The following is a 23330-nucleotide window of genomic DNA, read 5'->3' as shown; positions in this document are numbered from 1 at the left end:
TGCACTTAAATACGAGTCTGGCAGAGTTTGTTCCTGCGTTACCTGATGAAGAACATCCGTAAATAAAGAGGACAGATCATCATAAAAATATTTATAAAATTCAACAGTAAACCCATCATCTCCCATTAGGCATTTGTTGAATAACATTCTTTCTAAATCTGTAAAAGTTTCCTCACATCATCTTCCCCTAATATTGGCAAATTTAATTCTGACAAAAAAGATTCAGTGGAATCATCATCTCGAACTCCCTCAGAAGCATATAATTTCTGATAAGATGATAAAAATTGGTTATTGATTTCCTGAGGTTTACAAGTAACTGAGTTATCCTTCCTCACAGTGTTAATAGTTCTTGATGCTTGTTCTGTTTTCAATTGCCATGCTAAAACTTTATGGGCTCTGTCCCCTAACTCACAATAACGTTGTTTAGATCTTTGAATCAAACATTCAAATTGATATGTTTGTAGTGTAATATAGGAAACCAAATGGACCACTGCTTTTGATTTTTTTCAAGATTTTCGGAGATTTATCCAATAATGGATCTTTTACACAAATGAAATCTCCTCCAATCAAAATATTTTCTTTAGCTTGACTTAAAGTTAAAAAAGCTTCAGACACAAATTGTTCATTATTGACATTGGGTGCATACTCATTCAACAAGGACCGTGACTCAGCAAACAATTTACAATTTAAAATTCGGCCAGCTGATTCAAGTACAAATGGTATTTTTTATTAATCAAACTCACCACTTCTCTTGCTTTCGAATTGAAAGAAGATGAAATTACACGACCAACCCAATCCTTCTTCAATTTCAAGTGTTCTTTTTCAGTTTAAATGAGTTTCCTGCAAAAAAAGCAATATCGACTTTCATCTTTTTTAAAGAGGCTAAGACACTTTTTCGTTTAATTGTGTTATTTAAACCCTGCACATTAAATGTTGCAAAATTCAAACTAGACATTGTTATCAAAATAAAGTAGAAACAAAATAAAAAAACCCTCCTTCTATCCACAAATAAACCCCCCTCTCCAATAAGAAAAATTAAAGCTCCCCTTGCTAAATAGCCCCTAAATTAAACAGCCACTAAACCCTTCTCTAAACAAAGTAAAACTTAACACAAGTAAAGAGGTGTTTTTGGAAAAAAAACGTAGAAACTACAAAAGTAGTAAATCCCCACTTAACTGGGTGTGGAAAGAAATAAAATCACCCCCCCCCCCCACAGGTGGCGGACGACTTCTGAAAGCTTCAGCGACGTCCACCCCCCCCCCCCACAACTGGACATAAAATTATGTCTAAGTCAGCTCACAGCCCCAATGAATTCAATCCCAAGGCTTGCTCCGGATCATCAATATCAATCGAGCTCTTTGACATATTTGTCTTCCCATTTCCATTTCTATTCTTCCTTATCAGGTATCTTCCTCTGAGGTGAAGAGTGCCTTTCAGTAGCCCTGTCTGGCAAAGAATTGGCAAAAATTAAAGCGTCATGTTCATTCTCAAAAAACTGTGATTGGAAATTACCGTAAAAGATCTTCAATACTGCAGGGTATCTAAAAGAAAATTTATAACCCTTCCTCCAAAGCACCTCTATAGCAGAATTGAATTCTTTATGCCTTTTAATAATTTCTTGACTCAAATCCAGGTAGAAGAAAACCTTATTTCACTGTACCATCAACGGAGACTGATATTGGACCGCGACTCTCAAAATAGTTTCCCTATCTTGGTACCGTAAACAACGAATCAAAACAGCTCGTGGATATGGTTTACTTCTTAAGGCTCTGTGCGCCCTATCTAATTCCAAACCTTCTGGAAAAGATTCCCAATCCCAATGCTTCAGGGATCCATTTAAATGTTTTTTTTATTGGATCCGAACCCTCAATTCCTTCCGGAATTCCCACTATTTTAACATTATGTTGGTGGCTTTGATTTTCCAAAGAATCTGTCTTCTTCAATAAGTCTATCTTCTGGATTTCCCATCCAACAAAAAATCTTCCACTTTTTCTAATTTTTCTTTGTTACGATCCACTTGTTCTTTACAAACTTGAAAGGCACCTTCCATTTTCTTAAAATTGTCTTGAACTGTATCCACCGTATTCAAGCATCTATTAACATCAGCTTTAACAACAGAAATATCTTTCTTAACAGAAGAAACGTCTTCACAAATATTATTCATTTTTTCAGTCATATTCATAAATCCATGATCAATCTGAGTAGACATTTATGTTGGCATATTACCCATTTGGTGAGCGATGGATTCCAAAATTGTAAAAACAGCATCAAAATTAGTGTTACTAATCCCTCCTTGAGGCCTCCCTTCTTTCACTTCAGTAACAGTCAATGATTCTTCTTCCATTTCTTCAGTTTGAAAAGAAGTTTTTCCTTGTTTTCCATCGATTTCATCACCTTACTTCTGGTTTGCATACCTACAGACCCAGACCCGATGTGTTCCGGCCATTGCCGGCCGACTTCACTGACAGCTCAAACCCTGTCCAAAAGATCGCGGACTCGGGACGCACCGTGCATGCCCGGCAGCGCTGGGCTCCGCGCATGCACATCTTCCAAAGCACTGCCTTGGGCCACTGTGCCACCAGGACCCGCAGTGGTGTCGCGCACCAGGCCCGACACTCTATAGGCTCTGGCAACTCTACAGCGCGCCCGACATCGCGCCTCTCCTTCCGCTGGTCAAGATAAGAAAAAGATTGGAAGCCCGGCGCCGTCTTGCGAGGGTGCTGGGGTAATACTTAAGTGAGCTGGAGTGCGTTGGTGCTTAGGGGGCTGTCCAATCGATTCCGGGGATTCCACCTGGTAAGTAGGCCTCATTTCTTCTGTTCTCTTAAAAGGAAGTTTCTTCTGAATCTGTGCTTTCGATTTCTTTGTATTAGCAGAACATTCGGACAACTTCAGAGCAAACTTTCTAGACTTTGGATATTTATTAGTCCAACTGGGGGAAGACATAATTACACTTCTTCTTCCTTTGCCATCAGGCCACCCCCTCCACGAGCATTATCTTTGATGACAATTTCAGCTGGAGGATGAGCAGAACAGAGGGGAAAAATGTCATCATCCCATCCAGCTTCCCTGCAGTGTGCATGAACCGCTGATACAAAATATTTTGTTAATCCAATCTGAAAACATATCCCTGGTGACCCATGCCTTTTTGCTGGCATAATAATAGACTCACTGACAAAAGGCAAAGGAGGAAAAACCCAACACCCAACCCCAACCAACCAATTTTTCCCCTGCAACCGCTGCAACCGTGTCTGCCTGTCCCGCATCGGACTTGTCAGCCACAAACGAGCCTGCAGCTGACGTGGACATTTACCCCCTCCATAAATCTTCGTCCGCGAAGCCAAGCCAAAGAAGAATAGGCTAGTAAGAAATTCACTCCTTTAAGACAACACAACCTTTTTCCTATCACAGCAAGTTTATACTTGTGCGTTCCCACTGCATTAACATATCCTAGCACAGTTATTCTGTCCTTGGCATCCTTAATTCCATTAGGGGCTGTCTCATCATCTGGAGTCGGTGCCTTTCTGATGCAATAACGCCAAAACAATGATGTTTCTTCAGCATTAAAGACGTGTCCTGGCATCAGATTTTCATCTTGGCAAACTCCTCGATGAATTTCTCCTCTCCTTTGTGATTAGCGGATGCTTTATCACCACGGATCTTTAAAAAATTTAATGCCGCGTCTTCAATTTATTCCGCCAGCCTGTTGAATATTCACAGTTCCCTTCAATTTTCTGTTTCTCATGACAGCTTTGCTTGTTTCATGATCAGCAAGCCATTAATTGGTGTGTGTTCACTGCGACCGCCGACGGATCCACTCCTTCGATCCGAGATCGAGAGCTTCACTTTTAGCTCTATGCAGGGTCTTTCATTTAACTTCTGTTCATCACTTTTGGCACAGAACTTCAACAGTTTCTTCATAATCTTCTGTAAGAGTTTCACACTTATACCACTGTCCAGTTTTGCCAACAGCTCGACTCTCTAGATAAACATAAACGCTTCCACCTTTTCTTATCACTGTTACCCAAAGGGGTACCTGCAGGCCTTTTTGACAATTTCAATAATATCTTTGCACCACAGAACCCTGTTGTAACATACTGGCACCAACAGAGACCCACTTGTGATGTCATGTCGGCGCTCAGAAAAAGTTTTGGATTTTGGGTCTTTTCAGTTTTTGGGTTAGCAGATACTGTACCTGCATTAGATCCTGGCAACTCCCTCTTCTGTCTTTGCCACCAAATCCCAACTGAACGGCAAACTGAACTTGGCCACACTCTTCCCAGCACAGTCTTTCAAATCTCTCATTACTTCACTTCTACTGATGTTTTAATAGCATTCTCTCTCCAGCTGAAACAAACTGCTTGCCCTGGCCAGCCCTGCCTTCTGAATGTGGATTAAGAGGGGTTGCACCCCTCCCCACGTCTACTGGTAGACAATATAAAGTTTTTAAAAAATTATTAAATAAACGTATAACAAATGAATTAAGATCTGTACTAGTATGTAGCTAATTAACCTACCAGTTCAGTATTTACCATCTCACCTGGTAGAGCTTATGCCTTGAAGGAATTTTAAGTTATGGGCAGTTCTCGGCACCCTTGTGTGTCCAGGAGAGTGCCTGTACTTAAAAAGAACAGTTGTCCCGCCCAGGAACCTGTGGAGTGAATCTCCGATGCAAGTTCTGGAAGCTAAATCTGTGAGTGGTGAGCAAGTCAGTTCTTCAGGTACAGCCTCACCAGCACCCTTCAATTCCTTGTACCAAATTATACAGGTCTTCTTGGCCCATAAGCCATGCTGCCCAATAACCCCCCCCCCCCCCCACCCCAGTACATTCTGAAGGGTGGGAGGAAACCGGAGCACCTGGAGGAAACCCACGCAGATACAGGGAGAACTTATAAGCTCCTTACAGACAGCCGGATTTGAACCTGGCTCGTAGGGGCTGTTAACTGTGTGGCACTAATCTTGCTAACCCAAAAACCAACATTCCATTACGCCGGACTTGAATGTTAACTTCTTTATCTATCTGGGCCCTTGGATCTCTTTTACCTCAACATATTTTTTGTCTCCTTTCATTTAAATAATATTTGGTGTTTATTCTTCCTTCCAAAGTGCATAACATCACATTTTCCTCCATTACACCATCATCTGTCGACTCTTGTCCTCTCACCTCATCTTCCCATTTGCAGGCTCTTTGTGGACGCCTCACAAGCCGGTAAATTATGCTCACGTTATGTAGTCCAATATGGAGTGAGGTACGGCTGGTGAATGGGTCAGCGACCGGGGATTGTGGATTTAATATCAGTCTCAAAAATAGTGAAATAAAATTTCTTTTCACACAGAAGGTTATTAGGACCTGGTAGTGGAAGAACCGAATGGACTTCCCAAAAGATCAGCTGAACATGCAAATGGAAGATATCACTTGTAAAGGGAAAAGCTGCAGTTCAATTAGGCAATTACTTTGGAGAGCTGGTCAGAGGCAATAAAGTCCAACTCTAATCCACTGATCGCCCGTGCGATTTAAAAATAAAGATCTGTTCCTTAAAATCAGACTGCAAACGACCAGCCGTAAAACGAGTGTTAATCGCGAAGTCTGTGCTCAGGTTTACTGCCAAGTTATAATGACCTACCGATCCGCCATTGTGAGGACTGGCACATCGCCGGCGAACGAACGGTCGGGGGGGGGGGGCTATAATCTGCACACCGCAATTCCAAATAAATGGCAGAAGGAAGAAGTTCACCCTTAGTTCACCTCTTTATTGGGATGGCCTGGGATTTTGCTTTATTCTGTAAAGTTGTCAGATTTAAAGGCAAGTCATCAAGGAGGCCAGTGAAATGTCTGTCTGCACCCGTGCAGTCAGGAGTCTTCTTAGTAAGCTGTACTCTTGGAGTCAAATGTTTTGGTTTAAAACAAGTACCGGTTCTCTTAATTGCTGTTAATAAATATTGACAAAAAATTATATGTGTTATAAATAGCTTGAGTCGTAAGGATGGGCTGAGTGATTATTCCTTGGACTGTAGGAAGCTGAGACACGTCGAGGTGTGTAATGGATAAAGATTGGTCTTTTCCCCCAGGAGAGGTGAGTCAAGAACTTCGAGGATGCAGGTTGATGTGGGCGGGGGGGGGGGGGGGAGGGGAGAGATTGAAGGGGGAACTGAGGAGTGACTGTTGTGTTGGAAGGACATTGTAGAAATTGGTTCAGAAGACCATTTGGACAAAATGCTCGCAAATGGGACTAGCACAGAATGCCAACGTGGATGGGCCGAAAGGCCTGTTCTGTGCTGCACCATCATGGTCAGGGCTGCCGCTGTAAATATCAGTCATTCATTCAGAGTCTTTCTCACTAAGTTTGTTGTAAACACCCAGAATAAAATTGAATCAAAAGCCATCGACTTCCAGGTTTTGTGCAGTAGTTGAGTCAGACTTGGCGATTTTGAAAACAGTTGTCGTTTGGAACTTTACCACATTTTATCCAAGATTTTGATTCTCCTGAATGCACAATCGGATTCAACACCGGGTAATCTTTCCAAAACCATTAAGCACCTCCCTGATCGCACCAATTGCCTACGGCATTCAAAGGTCAATTTGCCTTCGAGCTAAGCGGTCTGGCAATCAAGCGTGGCGTTTTCCTTGTCCTTAAACTTCTCTAATTGCATAAGCCTCAGAAGTTTATCCAGATGGAGTGAAACTAGACAGTGTGATTGTGGTCAATACACAAGAGTGCTGGAGAAACTCAGCAGGTCACACAGTGTCCATAGGAAGCCCACGTTTCGGGCCTGAGGTGTGAATGAAAAGTTTTAATGCTTGAATAAAGAGGTAGGGGGAGGAGGTAAGAAGGGGCAGGGGGAGGAAGACAGGCCGACAGGCAAGAGGTCACAGGTGGACATGGCTAGGAGGGCAGGAGAGAAAAGCTGAGAATTGATTGGCGTGGGTGGTGTGTTCCCGTTGGGAACCGAAGAGGTCGATGTGAATGCCATCTGGCTGGAGGGTGCCATCATGGAATATGTTTAGCCTTGTTGCAGGTGAAGGCCGAGCCTTGCCACCAGTCGCAGTGGCTTCCCCGCACAAACCTTTGCCCTCTTCAAGCCCGTACCACAGGCTTGAACAACTGATCTGGAACAGGCCCGAGCGACTGATCTGGAACCGGCCTGATTCCAGATGGAAATTGCAGCCCAGTTTTCTCCAACCCTATCCAGCTGTATTTACTCTGCACTTGGAATCATGGTGAAGAATTGTGTGATACTTACCACACATTGTACTGAGTATAAGCAGAAGGCTGGACAAACTCAGCAGGTCAAGCAATGTTCTTTATCTTTCTTGACCTCTGCCGGTCATGATCGACCATCGGTACTGCACCTCTGGTAGTCACTGGTTCGACTGTGGGTGTGGAGGCCGATCCTGGAATGTCAGGCTCTGCCACAGTTGCTGCAAATATAGGGCGTTATTGAATCACTGCCCGCTGTACTCTTCACTTAGCTCTCCGCTCCTCGCCTCGCTCTAAGTGTTAACGAAGAGTACCTTGCCATCCATTGTGGTTACCTGCTCTATCCTCCCAGCTCTCTGTGTTGATTTTTAAGGCTTTCATGTCGTGCTTGCAAAGGTCAAAATGCATAACCAACATTTCAGGTCTGAACCCTTCATCAAGGTATGGAAAAAATGTTGTCAGGCGTCCGAACAAAAAAGTAGTGGGTGGGGAGGGGTGGTCGCAATGGCAGGAGGTAAGAGGTGGAGAAGGGAGGGAGGGTATAGCAGAGATCAAGGGGAGGAGGGATGACTGGGGGAAGGAAGGGAGAACTGGAAAGGGGAAGGGGGAAGAGGAGAGCAGGTTAGCATAAACTGGAAAAGTGGATGTTAACGCTATCTGGCCGGAGAGGGCCCAGACGGGAAAATAATCAGGTGTTGTATGAATTGTACCCTTTTTGTTTGTATAAGTTCTTTATTAAAATCAATAAAAATATTTTAAAAAGAAAGGCTCTTTCCATTCCCCACCCCATGGGCCCCAGCTACGTCTGCCTTTTTTGTCCGCTGCGTGGAATAGTCCCTGTCCTCAACTCTTCTGCTGGGCCGATGGCTTCATTGGTGCTGTCTCCCGTACCTGTGCTGAGTGTAAACCATTTCATGAACTACTCGACCAGCCACACGTGGTCCTGGACTATTTCTGACACCTCTCTGCCCTTCCTGGACCTCTTTAACTCCATCTTAGTGGACAAACTGACCCTCACGGCCACCTAGATTGTACCTCTTCCCACCCTGTCTGCCACAAGTGCGCCACCCCCTTGTCTCCCAATTCCCCTGCATCCATCACCTCTCCAGGACAACCTTCCACTCCAGGACATCGGAAAAAATAAAACGTGGATTCCCCTTGCTGTCGTTGATAAAGCCTGTACCCTATATTTCTTATATTTCTCTCCCCTCCCTCAGTCCCTCTCAGCCCCATCCCACCACCAGCTATGTCTTCCCCTCTCCACTGCTATCCGCCTTTTGCAGGGTTTGCTGATCGTGCGGAGCTTGGGCTGTTCGGGTTATAGGGGCTGTGGCAGCAGCGCTAGAGGTGAATCCACGGGCAGGCGGGGACTCTGAGGGAACTTTTGCTTCTCTTTCCCTGACTGTAAGAGGAGTGTCAGGCAATTTCTGCTGATAGAACCATAGAACAATTACAGCACAGACACAGGCCACCTCGACCCCTCTAGTCTGCACCGAACCACTTTCTATTGTCTAGTCCCACTGACCTGCACTCAATTCATAGCCCTCCATACCTCTCCCTGCCCAAATTTCCCTTAAATTTTACAATCGAGCCTACATCTCCCACTTCAGCTGGAAGGTCGTTCCACATCCCCACCACTCTCTGAGTGAAGAAGTTCCCCCTTCATGTTGCCCCTAACTTTTCCCCTTTTACCCTTAACTCATGTCCTCTTGTTTGAATCTCACCCACCCTTTGACTGTCTATTCCCCCTCAATTGTCACCAGCCCTCAGTCTTCTACACTCCAGGGAATAAAGTCCTAACCCATTTAACCTTTCCCTGTAACTCAGTCTCTGAAGTCCAGTCAACATCCTAGTAAATCTCTGCATTCTCTCTATCCTATTGATATCTTTCCTGTAGTTTGGCGACCAAAATTGGCCTCACCAATGTCTTATACAACTTTACCATAACATCCCAACTCCTGTACTCAATACTTTGATTTATGAAGGCCAATATGCCAAAATTTCTCTTTACAACCCTATCTACATGATGCCTTACGGCAGATGAGAGCTATTTCAGTGTAATATTTGAACTGTTTTTAATTACAGGACAATAAAGGTATCGTGAATCTTGAATTCGGCGTGGGCATTGTGTTTGAATGTCAAAGCAACAATTGCTTTGTTATTGTGGATAGTCACAGCTCTGTACAAACATTTGGAGCAAATATTCTTTGCCACTTTATTAGTCGGTGCCTGAATGGTGCCTGAACCTTGCACGCAAGCTTGGCCTACTTCGAGTTTGCAAATGGAATTGAACATGATTTTGCAGCACGGTTAGAGCAACGCTGTTACTGTGCCACGGACCCGGGTTCGAATCGGGCGCGGTCTGTGAGGAACTTGTGGGTTATCCCCATGTGTTCCCTCCAAATGCTCCAGTTTTCTCGCACCCTTCAAAACGTACGGAGGTCGTAGGTTAATTGGGGCATTTGGATGGCATGGGCGTGCTGTTAACGTGCTGTTTGACTAAATTAAAAAATCATGTAGGGCCCCGATATCTGTCTTAGCAGTGGACAGTGTCATTTATTAAGTCTGCATTTAGAACCCTGCTACTGGAGTGACGTCCCAGAGCTAAAACTATTATAACCTTCCTCTTGTTAGTGTTAACCAGTGGATGATTTCCCCATAATTCCCGTGGACCAGTTTTCTTCCTAGTAGGAATCCTTGATGTCATACTCGGTCAAATTCTGCCTGAATGCCAAAGGCATTGACCTCACCGAGGGGACTGAGCTCCTTTTGTCCACGTTGCCACCTGGAGCCGACGACCCTGGCAAAACCAACCCAAACACCAGCGCGCAGGATACTCCGTGAGTACGTTCAGGTTCTGCTTGACAGCATTGGTGCCGACACCTGCCGTAGTTGGACTGACGTTGAGAGCCGACTTGTGGGGCTGTTGCGAATTGGATTTCTCTGCCTTTTAACTGGGCAGGATAACACTGGGCAGATCTCCTCATCTCTGGTATTTTTACTTGCGTTGTAACTGCGCTGGAGCAATCTGAGGAGCGGCATTGTGCACTCTGGACATGTCTTCGTCATTTCATTGGGCACGTTGTGTGGTCTGCTCTCTTTTTAAAATATTTTTCTTGATGTTTACATTTATGTGCAATTGAATAAGTGCGGTTATATATTGTATTGCAAAATTCAAGAGAGAAAAAAAACCCTTATAATTCAGAACCCCTACCACAAGGCAAGGTTAAAACCTGACACGTAGGGATCAAATACCGACCACCTGGAGAAGCTTCAGAACAACCCGAATTCTTTGAGGTTATGATAATAGCCCATAAATGGACCCTCCCCTTTAGGATGTTATAAGATGTGGGCCCCATTCATGGAGTATTACAATCATTGAATGTATTAGGGGCTTTGGATGCACCTGAACGGCGCAGCCTGGTCTCCGAGTGTCGTCCTTCGTTTCTTATTTTTATTAGACATGCAAATTTGCCCTGTTTAGAGGAAGGAATTTGATTACCTTTTTTTTCTCTTTTTCTTTTTCTTTCAATATTTTTGATATAACAGGTTTGACGGAAGGGGGGCACAAGTGGTACCATGTATGATCAGGGTTTTATTTGAAATGTACAATTTTTTTTGTCTTATATTCCAGCTTATTCAGTGGTTCTCAACCTGTTTCTTTCCAGTCACATCCCACTTTGAGTAACCCCTATGCTATCGGTGCTCTGTGATAAGTAAGGGATTGCTTAAGGTGAGTGGGGAGGGAAGGGTGAGAATCACTGCTCTCGACCCAGTTGTTACTGAAATATTTGGCTGGAGAAAAATTGTCGTTGGTCCACTTCCATTGGAGTTCTGAAATGGTGCACATAACGAGTCAAAGAGGGACGATTAAAACAATGGGTTTCAAACTTTTTCTTTCCACCTTAAACAACCCCTTACTCATCACAGAGCAGCTCTGGCATCGGGATGACTTAAAGTGGGATGTGAGTGGAAAGTAAACAGGTTGAAAACCACTGATTTAGATCTATATGCGTATTTTTTAAAAATAATTAAATAATTTTAAAAGAAGAAGGAAGTTAGCATTTGAATCTTTACTGGGATATCTAAGTTTTTTCTAAACTTAAACAAGGCATAATATAATTTGACCATTGTGTATGAGTAGACGGAGTGTTGTCTTTCCATTTCATCAAAATTGCACGTCTGGCCATCAACGATTCAGTTTTGAGTTGGAGTCAGTAAAACATCATCATCTTGAAATGATCCGAATAGTGCAATGGAAGGGCAAGGTTCTCAACCTTTTTCTTTCCACTCACATTCCACTTTAAGTGACGTCCACGGTGAAAAGTTTCACCAGGGCGTTGCCAGCATGGAAAAGTGACATCAGGGCAACTAGAATCCATCGATGCTGGCTGACTATTGTTGGACACCTGACGTGAGAGGCACCAGATGCCGAGTACAGCAGCAAAGCAGTTTTAGGTCAGTTGAACTAACGCAACATGTCATGATGTGATTAACCGTGCTGAATTCAATAAAAGTTAATTTAATGCTTCTCCAAATTCTTAGGTGATGCAGCAAAGCTAAAATTATCTTTGTGTTCAGCTTGAAGTCGTCTATTGTAATCCCCATTTTTTTTTCCAGGAAGCCAAGCGCTTGTAAAAGTTGTCCTGTGTAATTAATGTAGAATAATTGACGTGTAGACGGAAGCCTCCTGTTTACTTGCTCCATGAACTCACTTAGAATTTCTCCAATAGATTTTTACTGAAAGTTCACCCTACATTAAAATAATTTCTGTGCAAATGAACAATAATTACAATTCACAAACAGATTTCAGTAGAAAAAATAATATGAGCAAACTACTAGATGCAGAATACTGCATATTCATTGGGAGGAAGAGATGTTTATGACAAATGTTTGAAGGGGGAAAAATCCATTGAAGGAGTTAGACAAAATCATATTAATATTGTTAAGCAATCAACAGAAGTATCCAAAGCTTCAAGTGTCCCTCCAAACCTTTACATCCAAATCATCTGTTTGCTCTCCACTGTCACACAGAAGTCCGTTGACAGGGCCAAGGCCAGCAGCAACGTCGTTACAACAGAGTGGGGGGGTTCCCCTTGCCTTTCAGCCGGCCAGTTATATTCTTCAGATGAGGGAGACTGCCAGATGCTGGAATCTGAAGCTGGAGAGGCGTCAGCTGGTTGACGCCCACCATTTTTCTCTCCCTGCTGCTTGACCGGCCGAGCTCCTCCAGCCAACAGCGTTTGGATAAATGCTCCGCGTGGTCACATGCTGCAACGTACAGGCACGTCGGCTACAAGTGGAGAGCAAGGAGAATGTTTTGGCGGAGGAATCTGCAGGTACACGCGACAAATCCTGCAAGTCCAATCTTGCCCTGTGGGAAATTGATCGGGATAATCTTCAGGCTATACTTTGTGAGGAGTTTGAAGAGATTTGGTTTGTCACTGAAGACTCGAAAACTTCCACAGGTGGACTGTGGAGAACATTCACTGCCCTGATATAGAGGCGCCAACACTCAGAACAAGGAAAAACTCCAGCGTTAACTCGGCCGGCGACATCATGGGCACCAGACCACTCCCATCAAGGGCGCCTACAAGAGGCGGTGTCTTAAGAAAGCAGCCTCTATCCTCAGACCCCACCTCCCAGCCCGTGCCCTCTTCACTCTGCTACCCTCGGGGAAAAGGGTACAGGAGCCTGAAGATGAGCACTCAGCGGCACAAGGGCAACTTCTTCCCTGCTGCCAGCAGATTCCTGAATGGTCAATGAACCAAAGACACTGCCTCACTTTCAATTTTTTTTGCACTATTTTTATTTATTTTTGTAAGGTGGTTTTATCTAAACGTTTGCCCTGTGATGCGACTGCAAAACAACGAATTTTCCTGACAATAAATTCTGATTCTGATTCTTTCGGATTACACATTCATTGGACACAGCTAATTTTAAATAAAAACAGATATTTACAGGATGCAACAACGATCATTTACACAACACGCTGCTGTTGTAGATGCCACAGCAATTTTGAAAGAAAGTAATACTCTCATTGACATTTGACCACTGTCCTTCGAAAGTAATGATTCCAGTTCCAGTATCCACCACACTGTGGAAATAAAGGGAGGAGAGGTGAGCTCTGATCGGCAGAGGTGGAGTGATAAGCCACTCATCACCTGTCAACCAGCCTTTTAACCCGCACAACACGCACTAGATTAGAAGCAGCAGGCTTCCTTTGATCAAGCCTTGTTGTCAGCTGCATTTTGATGCTGTTTGACGCGCGTCAGGCTTTTGAGGTCCCTTGGGAGACGTGGAAAGCTACAAATCTTGTTCCCGATGATTGAGGACTTCTACAGCACATGGGACATCATGAAATGGCCGACACCCAGTTCCAGGCAGAATTGAGTGACAGGGAGTAGTGGTGAGTTGGGAGAGAGTGGGCTTGGGTGCCATCTCTTCCATCTTTATACCCTTGTCATTTTTAATGGTAACAATTTGCAGCGCCCGTGCACAGCAGCGACCATGAGGGATGAAGTCGGCCTGCGACATCACAGGCACCAGTCGTTGCTCCATTGGGGGCACCTACAAGAGGGGGTGCCTAAAGAAAGCAGCCTCTCTCCTCAAGGACCCCACCAACCAGGCCATGCCCTCTTCACTCTGCTACCATCAGGGGAAAAAGATCCAGGAGCCTGAAGACGAGCACAAGGACGGCTTCTTCCCCTCCGCCTTCAGATTCCTGAATAATCAATGAACCACAGACACTGCCTCACGCTGACTGTTTCTTGCACTGATTTTAAGACCAAAACGTCAATTTTTATCCTTGCTATATGAAGGATGCTGTTTGACCTGCTGAGTTTCTGAAGCATTGAATTGTGATGGACCTCTGAAGCTTTCGCCTGCCTTGTATGAATCTGATCAGCAATTCCCTTAAATGTATTCACCCCAGTCCCTGTGTGAGCCCGTTCCACCGCCTCTCGTGGACCTTCACCCCCCTCCCTGTGTGAGCCGTTCCACCGCCTCTCACTGCTGGACCATTAAAGTTTATTCTGAACTCTCCACTGGATTTTTTGGTCTATGCCAATAGTCTAATAAAATGGTCTCTGTGAGCAGGATTCTGAATGGGCATTTGATTGGGCTTCATCCATCTGCGTCCTGTCTTCAGCATTGAACAGGTAATGGAACTCACCTCTGGTAGAGATCCTGACAGCAGGTTTGGAGATTAGAGTTGGTTTGATTAAAGAAACTGGTATTGAGCAAATTAATACAGTCCAGGACCTCTCTGGGGACAAACAGAATCCCTAAAGCACAGAAAGAAAAGTTAAACCTGGCACCAAATAGTAGAACATAGAACGTAACAGCTCACCCTTCAGCCCACGAGGTTGTGCCGACCCATATAAACCTACTCAACAAACTAAACCTTCCATAACCCTCTATTTTTCTTGCATCCGTGTGTCTGAGTAAAAGTTTCTGAATGGTGTCAGCCTCCACCACCTCCCTTTGGATAACATTCCACTACTCTCTATGTAAAAAAAAAAATCTTCCCCCTGATGTTTTCCCTAAACCTTCCTTCCCTCGCCTTGTTCACATGTCCTCTGGTGTTTGTTACGCCGTGGGGAGAAAGGTGCTGGCTGTCCACTCTATCGATGCCTCTCATAATCTTGGAAACCTCTATTAAATTTCCTCTCATCCTTCTTTGCTCCAAAGGGAAAAGCCCCAGCTCTGCTAACCTTGCCTCCTAACCTACAGCAAGGAGACACAAATTATGGAAAAAGCACTACTATGGGCTTTAATCCACTTAAAATGTGTCGTGCACCAGTTTTAGTCTCGGTAATCCACGTGTTGACTGGCCTGGGGAGGGGCCGGCTCAAGTCTATATACGGGCTGGTGATTGACAGCCGGCCACCCAGGTGGCCTTCCTTCAGGTACAGAGGTCGCCCCCTGCAGTAAGCTGGTGGGAACGCGGCCCAGTGCTGTGGTTGCATCACCGCAGACCCTGCCTGGGTGATAGGTATTTTCTCATTTATTGTAGATTTCTAGCAACTGTTTGCTTCAATCTCTCTGTTCCAGTGTGATTTTTCTTTGATAGACAACCCTCACCCTGAATCATCAATGCTATTTCTCTTTCTACGGATGCCACCTGACTTGCTGAGTGTTTCTAGAATTTATTTTTTGAATTTTGTCCTCATTTCTTCTCTTCCAAGTCATGGTTAACAGATCGGTCTGTCTCAGCAGGCCCCGCCACCACATATGCCATTTGGTCACCCCTGCAACTAAAGAGACTTTCACCTCCGTCCCTTCCCATTTCCAATGACGGGTCCCCGCCCTGAAACGCAGATGGTTTTTTTGCTCTCTCTCCATGGACGCTGCCTGATCTACTGAGAATCTCCACAATCTCCTCCATCCAACTCTGGAATTTTTATTTATTTACGACATGGTAGAAGCTGGTGCTGGCCATTCCCATCCAGAACCCCGTACAATTTTGGAAGCACCAGCGGAAAACCCACATCGGTGAAGGGGAGAATGCACAAACTCTGCGAAAGAGACTGGCACTGCAGCTTGCACAATCCGGAGATGCCCTGGGCACAAACAAAACCCTAAAGTGTGGAAATCAAAGATAAATCTGGTGTCTAATAGCAGAGCATAAGAAATGGGAGCAGGAGTAGGCCCATTCAACCCATCGAGCTTGCTCTGCCATTCAGTAACATCCGATCTAATGATCGGCTTATCTCCACCCACCTACCTTTTCCCCATAACCCTTAATTCCCTGACTATGTAAAAAATCTATCCAGCCTTGTGTTAAATATATTTACTGAGATCGCCTCCGCTGCTTCAATGGGCAGTGAATTCCACAAATTCACTCTCTCCCTCCCCTTCGGGAAAAGCAGTTACTCATCTCCATCCTGAATCTACCCCCCTGGATCCGCTAATAAGAACATAGAACGTTACAGCGCAATGTCAGCCATTTGGCCTTCGATGCCGTGCCAACCTGTATAAACCTACTCACCAAACTAAATCTTCCCTATCTCATGTCCTGAATCCTGCCAGATTTGAACCTGGGTCGTTGATGCTGTAATGGTGTTGCGCTGACCGCTACACTAACGTGACAATGGGGCCATTTTGTTTGGCAGTGTGGGGTTCGGTTCAAACGATGGGAGGAAGTTGATACTGAAAGCGTGTAGTTTACCTGCGACACACGCGTTCACCAGTGAAGTGAGAAATCCAGTGATAAGAGCTCGGATAACAATTTCTGCGAAGTCACTCTTGCGGCTTGGTGCCATGGCAGCTGAATAGGGTGGGGTCGTGGGAGGGAAAGAGGGAGGGAACATGAGAGAGATGCAGTTATTGTTGAGAAGCTATGAACGTGTGCAAAAGAACCGTGGAAAATTACTGGATGCAGAAGTTTGAGTGGCTTTTAGGAGATAGTCACCAGAAATTGAACAGCCTATTGTTAATCCTTCCAAGTAAGGCAAACGCTTCACTTGTGAATCCTACTGAGAGCTCACATTGTGGTCTCCTCTACATCAGATAGGCTGGACGCAGACCGGGACATCGCTTTGTTGAGCACCTTGGCTCTTTCTGCTGCAGTAGCGGGGATTTTCCAGTGGCCACTCATTCCAATTCCACCCGGCATGTCTATTCATGGCTCCAAACTGAGGCCACCCACAAATTAGAACCATAGGTCACCTCAGAACAGGAACAGCCCCCTTCAGCCCTTCTAGTCTGTGCCCAACCCTTTTTTTGCCGAGTCCCACTGACCTCCATACCCCTCCTATCCATGTACCTGTCCAAATGTTAAAATTGAGCCCGCATTCACCTCCTCAGTTGGCAGCTCATTCCATCCCTCTCTGTGTGAAAAAGTTCCCCCTAAACTTTTCCCCTTTCAATCTTAACCCATGTCCTCTGGTTGGCATCTCACCAACCCACAGTGGAAAAAGCCGATCTACCTTTACTCTGTCTATACCCTTCATAATTTTAAATACCCCCATCAAATCTTCATTCTTCTACGTTCCAGGGAATAAAGTTTAATCTTTCCCTGTAACTCAGTTCCTGAAGTCCGGGTAATATCCCAGTAAATCTTCTCTGCACTCTTTCTATCTTATTGATAACTTTTCTGTAGTTCGGTGACCAAAACTGCACACAATCCTCCAAATTTAGACTCACCAATGTCTTATACAATTTTATCATAACATCCCAACTCCTGTACTCAATACTTTGATTTGTGAAGGCCATTATGGCAAAAGCTCTCTTTACAACCCTATCCACCTGTGACGCCACTTTCAGGAAATTGTGTATCTCTATTCCCAGGTCCCTCTGTTCTACTGCACTGCTCAGTCCCCGACCATTTACCGTGTTCATCCTTTTCTGGTTTGTCTTTCCAAAATGCAACTCTGGATACTTGTCCGCATTAAATTCCATCTGCCGTTTTGCCACCCATTTTTCCAGCTGGTACAGATCCCATTTCCCCGCCCTGAAACGCTTATGGTTTTCTCTCTCTCCACGGACGCTGCCTGATCTGCTGAGCAGCTCCACAATTTTCTCCTCCTCTCTCCAGCTCTGGAATTTTTTTATTTACAACACGGTAGAAGCCAATGCCAGCTGTTTACATGCACACAGAAGCCCGCTAAATTTAAAACATTTGAGAGTTTTCGAAAAGTTGGGATTCTCGGGTAGGCCGGATTTCTGGCATCTGGATTCTTGGACTTTACTGAACTTTACCCCCATCTCAGTGCAGCATGTTATCAAACGCCTTTTGGATATCCAAGGATGTAACATCCACTTCTTCTCCTCTGTTCACTGTGCTTGTTATATCGTCAGAAGAGCTATTTGCCACCTGCCCCTGCCTCTGGTAGAGGGTGCACACAAATCAGTTGGGGATTCTACCATGTGTCATCCTTCAAGAACTTGCCCATGGATGAAGAAGGCCAGAAAACTGGAGTCCAAAAAACTGGACCATCTGACAATCCAAACTTTTGGAAAACTCTCAAACTTTTGAAATTTAGCAGGTGTGTGTGTGTGTGTGTGTGTCTGTGTGTGTGTGTGCGCGCGCGCACACAAACGCCATAGATGCACGTACATATTTACAAACCTATAATAATGGATCCTAAAGTAGATAAACTTTGCAATGTGAAGAGAAAGAAGAAAACGTTGAAATCAAGTGACAAAGTTGAAATAATTAAGAAAGTAGAACATGGTGTGAACAATATCATTCTAATGGAGACATATCACATCAAAAAAGTCTACAACAGTGGTTATCAACCTTTTTCTTTCCACTCACATCCCACTTTAAGTAATGCCTATGCCATCGGTGCTCTGTGATTAGTAAGGGATTGCTTAAGGTGGGATGTGGGTGGAAAGAAAAAGTTTGAAAACCACTGTTTTAATCGTACCTCATTAACTCGTTATGTGCAGGGTTTCAGAACTCCAAAGGAAATGGGCCAATGACAGTTTTTCTCAAGCCAAATATTTCTGTAACAATTGGGTCTAGAGCAGTGATTCTCAACCTTTCCTTCCCACCCACCTTCCATCTTAAGCAATCCCTTACTAATCACAGAGCACTGATGGCATAGGGATTACTTAAAGTGGGATGTGAATGGGAAGGAAAAGGTTGAGAACAACTGGTCTACAATTTATTATATAAAAAAAAGGCGACTGCAGAAAAATGCATGGAAACTATTATTAAATTTGTGGAACAGAACCATGACTTCAATCTTCAAGAGGCCATGCATCCATGCGTGGTGTAGGATAATCTTATCACAAAGAAATTACAAGTCATCACCAAGGAAATATATGAAAGTATTTCAAGAAAGCAGAAGAAGCATCAAGCTGTGCACTCAGTGCAGGGGCTATGCAAATGTTGCCTTAGGCCTGGGCCTGCTTAGTCAGGATAGATGCAGACAGGCTATAAAAGCAGCTCACATATACAGATGCTGTGCATTACATTGATACAGATTGAATGCATATTGTTGCACATATTCTTCAGGACAGAGCATAATGAGTGTATCCAACAATAGCATAGGATACTATAGGTGGTTAGTAAGGGATAACTTATGGTGAATGTGAGTGGAGAGAAAAAAGTTGAGAGTCACTGTTATAGAAGCTGCAAGTTTTTCATCCACAAGCATGGCAGTTTTATTTCTCCTTAAATTTAAACTTTAAAAGTACTGCCTGAGGATGCCATAGATGCTCGATGGTTAGTTTACTTAAGGTGGTAGAAAGGAAAAAGGACGAGAACCTCTGCCTTTGGAGCATGGAGAGGTGCTGTGACTTATAAGGTTGCAGAAGGCTAATGTCACATTGGTAAATAATGACTGGCTACTTACACAGACCCCCAAGCATGATACCGATTGAAGAGAAGTTGGCAAAGCCACAAAGGGCGTACGTAGATATCGTTTCTGCTCTGAGCTGCAACAGAAATGAGATATTTTCCACCTTTTCTCTCTGACCCCCACCAGATGTTCCAGTTTAAAAAAAATCCCAGCTCGTCATGGAAACAGACCCCTCTGCTAAACCCCAAACTTGTGCGATTGAATGTCCGCCTTTAACTAAAGCATATTGTAAGTGACGGGTTCCCTGGTCTGTTAGACCTCATTCATTAAGCCCCAGGGCTTTAATACAAATTCACCCTCAACTGAAGCATTGCCAAAATACTGGTGACCAGAATATCGTTGCAGTCCACCTCCTCTCTGAAAGCCACTGAGCAGAAAGGTGGTCTGATCCCCGCCTCATGATGGGGAGGCACGTGAGCCCTGGGAAGAGCGTGGACGTGTTACACATAACCGTTCAGTACTAAAATGCAACTGCACTGAACAACAATTTTTTTCAGCTCATTCCATGCTCCCACTAATCTCTGTGTGAGGAAGTTCCCCCTAAACTTCTCCCCTTTTTAACCGTTGCTCTGACGTTACTGGTTCATGAAAGGGCGCGATTTACAAAAACATCGATTGCACTGAAAATGCCAGCAGGATTCTGAAGACAAAATATGAGAATTTCATAAGTTTGTAATATAGGCACGAAAAATAACTTGTGTGGAACTGAGCCAAGTAGAGAACATGGATGAAGTTCCAGCAACATGCGATGAACCATCCAACAAAACTGTGAGTGTTAAAGGAGCTAAAACCATCGTAGTAAAAACCACTGGTTGTGAAAAGACAACATTGTACAGTAATTCTGGTCTGTGGTGCTGGTGGACACAAAACTGCCATCGTTAGTACGATTTAAATGAAAGACTCACCCCAAAGAAAAATTACCGCGTGGTGTGTCTAAAGGTTAAAACCTTTGTAGTTAATTTTATGACTATCTCTTTAAGAAAAATTGTTGTGTGTACTGTTACCATAGTTACCATAACATCAAATGTCGATAATATCCGGGCGTATGGGAAGAACCGTGGCGTAAGCATCAAAATAGTTTTCTTTGATTCATTTTAATCACCTCTTATATTGTTAGGTCTTTAAATATAGCCAAATGCTTTGTTTATCCATCGTTAGGACATTCTTGATGCGAGGCTATGCAAAATGTTTTATCAATGAATTAAAGCTATTTACAGCTGCCTCTTCAGAGTTTGGTGTATAAGACAGTCATTCGGAATATCGTCGCTTACGTTTCTGTGAAGTTTTGAAATTGGGGAAACATGAGAGGTTGGAAAGGGTCATCTACAGTGTGTTCGTTCATCCAAAAGGCTGGGTGGACGAAGCTGGAATCAAATTAAGGTTGCAGAAGATATGGCAAAGGCATGCCGGTGAAGTATGTTTAAATATTACACAGGCATATGAGTGGGTGACACTGTGAGAGCTGGAATTATTGTTAAGGCTTTTAAAGAATGTGGAATTGGTCATGGCCCTGATGGCGCTGAGGACAATGCATTGTATGAATAAGAATGATCCCAGCAGAATTTCTGGGCTTTGACAGAGATTGTTCGGGTAGTCAAGACAATTAAAGTCTTTGTAACGGAACATTAATGTTTTATTGTGTTTTTGTCTATGGTAGTTACTTGTTTTAATGTTCCCTTATTAAAGGTTTTCTCTTGTTAATTACTGCAGTATTATTATTAAAATGAGTTTTACTGTCCTAGTTTTGTTCTGTCCTACTTTTACCTATAAATACACTAAAACTAATTTTTCCTAAAATTTCATGCTAAAAATGGGGAGGGGACTTGTATGCCAGTGGGCCCGATATGTCCTCAAATACGTATCCTCTGGTTTGTATCTCACCTAATCTCCATGGAAAAAACCTACTTGTCTACCCCCCTCATAATTTTAAATATCAAATCTCCCCTCATTCTTCTACACTCCAGGGAATAGAGTGCAAACCTGTTGGACCTTTCCCAGTAACTCAGTTCCTCAAGTCCCAGTAAATGTTCTCTGCTCCTCTTTCAATCTTCTTGATATCTTTCCTGAAGTCAGGTGACCAAATCTGCATGCTTGAGTTTCAGATTCCACCGGTTGGAATTGCCCTCCTAGTCGCCAAGCCCCTTGGTGCCATCTACTCCTACCCCACCCCTTTGCAAATGTCTCACCACCCTTGGCATTGCCATAGAGATTGGTGGGCCCGTTGAGTTGATGTTATCTCCTGGAAGTGGAGGGTTCCTCAATCTGTAGGCCTCATTGGTTCCCTGGGGCCTGAATACCCATTGGCCGACACTTAACAGTGGCCGTGTTGGATACTCACTGAAATCCATTGCTTTTTGCCGTTAATGAACTCAGGTGCGTTCGCCAATCGTTTTTTTTGCAACTGTGAAAGCTGTTCGTAAGCCACAAATTCATTGAGGAAGAGCTTGATTCCAATCAGCTCCGCTACCAGGAAGGAATCATTCCAGTTTGCTCCCATCATGAAGGCAAGTGGCATGAAGACGTAGGAGCAAATGGTCTGCATAAATGGTACAAAACAGTCCTGACTGCAGAACAACATCTTTCACCGAGTGTGCGCGCGGTGCGCATGAGGGGCAGGGGGGCTGCGCATCTTGTCAATTCCAAGCTCAGACCAGAACGGAGCGAGGTGAGCTGTCAGGAAGAAGTGAAGAGGGCCGCGGCCCTTCAGAGAGTCGGCAAGGGAGACCATTTCAGGTGGTGACAGAGTTTGATGGGGTGGACAAAGTAACCTGCTCCCTGATGGGCAGGATCAATTTGTATAAAGATAAAAGTGATGCCAAGACGGCTATATTTCTTGCAATCCCTGGCCATGCTTATACCAACCTTTTTTTAAAATCACTTAACAAGCATATCTGACAATTTATATGGAATTCTAAGATGCCAAGAATCTCCGTGGATAAACTTGCTTGTTCATTGGGTGGACTAACCAACTTTAAAAAATATATTAATTGGCTGCCCAATTGAAATTTATAGCATCTTTTTTCTGAGGGAGGGAATGTTCTTGATTGGGCTCAAATGGACATGACGGGTGAGAAGATAGCGGAAGATTTCATTTACACCTGGAATATTACTGTCTGGAAACACAGAGAACCCCATTCTAAAACACATAATTTGGATATGGGAACAAATTAATAGAAATAAAGCAATTAAATATTGAGGATTGTTATGAACAAGGACAATTTATGACGTGAACAGCTTAGAAAAAAATAGATAAGGTCTTTTTAAAGAGATAGTTTATGACCAGCCACGACCCCGCCGATGGGTAGTGATGTGGAGACTTCTTTGAAAGGGGATCACAAGTAAATTTCTATCTAAGATGTATTTTCTATCGTGGAGGGCGGGGGGGGGGGGCGGCGGCGGGGTGGAAGGATTCAAGAACAGTATTGGTAAATATGATATCATTTATTAACGTCAGATATAGATTGGTACAATACAATTTTATGCACCAGTCATACCTGATACTGCAAAAAAATTACAGTTTAAATCTGAAATTTCGGATTCGTGTTTTAGGTGTGGTAGAGAGGATGGAACGTTTACATTCTACCTGGCTCTGTGTGAAAATAAGATCCTTTCGATTGGACTTGGTAGAAATTTTGACAAAAATTATAGAAGTGGATTTTCAATCGGAACCAGAACGGTATTTATTACGTAAACTGATGGGTATCGGCATAAAACTATTAAAATATCAAATCCAGTTCGTGAGGACTGCACTAGTGGTAGCCAGGAGATGTATCGTTGTTACCTGGAAGTCCGACTCCCCCCTACTTATTACTCACTA

General features: G+C 43.9%; 1 protein-coding gene across 10 annotated transcripts in view; it reads right to left on the bottom strand.

Moving 5' to 3' along the window:
- Positions 1 to 11875: 11875 nt before the first annotated feature.
- The window catches only part of slc28a1 (solute carrier family 28 member 1), a 66117-nt gene continuing 54662 nt past the window's right edge, over positions 11876 to 23330 (bottom strand). For 9 of the 10 annotated variants that reach the window (XM_069902734.1, XM_069902732.1, XM_069902728.1 and 6 more), the window contains 5 exons: positions 21852 to 22049; positions 19508 to 19589; positions 16372 to 16470; positions 14374 to 14485; positions 12400 to 13296 (listed from right to left, as the gene is read on the bottom strand). In XM_069902734.1, the coding sequence (XP_069758835.1) occupies positions 13176 to 13296; positions 14374 to 14485; positions 16372 to 16470; positions 19508 to 19589; positions 21852 to 22049 (612 nt within the window). In that variant the 3' untranslated portion in view covers positions 12400 to 13175. Of the gene's footprint in view, positions 13297 to 14373; positions 14486 to 16371; positions 16471 to 19507; positions 19590 to 21851; positions 22050 to 23330 lie in introns of all 10 variants that reach the window. The other variant, XM_069902735.1, reaches the window with a different exon arrangement.

This window comes from Narcine bancroftii, chromosome 11 (genome assembly GCF_036971445.1).
Source record: "Narcine bancroftii isolate sNarBan1 chromosome 11, sNarBan1.hap1, whole genome shotgun sequence".
NCBI classification, from domain to species: domain Eukaryota; kingdom Metazoa; phylum Chordata; class Chondrichthyes; order Torpediniformes; family Narcinidae; genus Narcine; species Narcine bancroftii.
The sequence above is the reverse complement of the archived record's forward strand: the minus strand, read 5'-3'. Positions and strand labels throughout refer to the sequence as shown.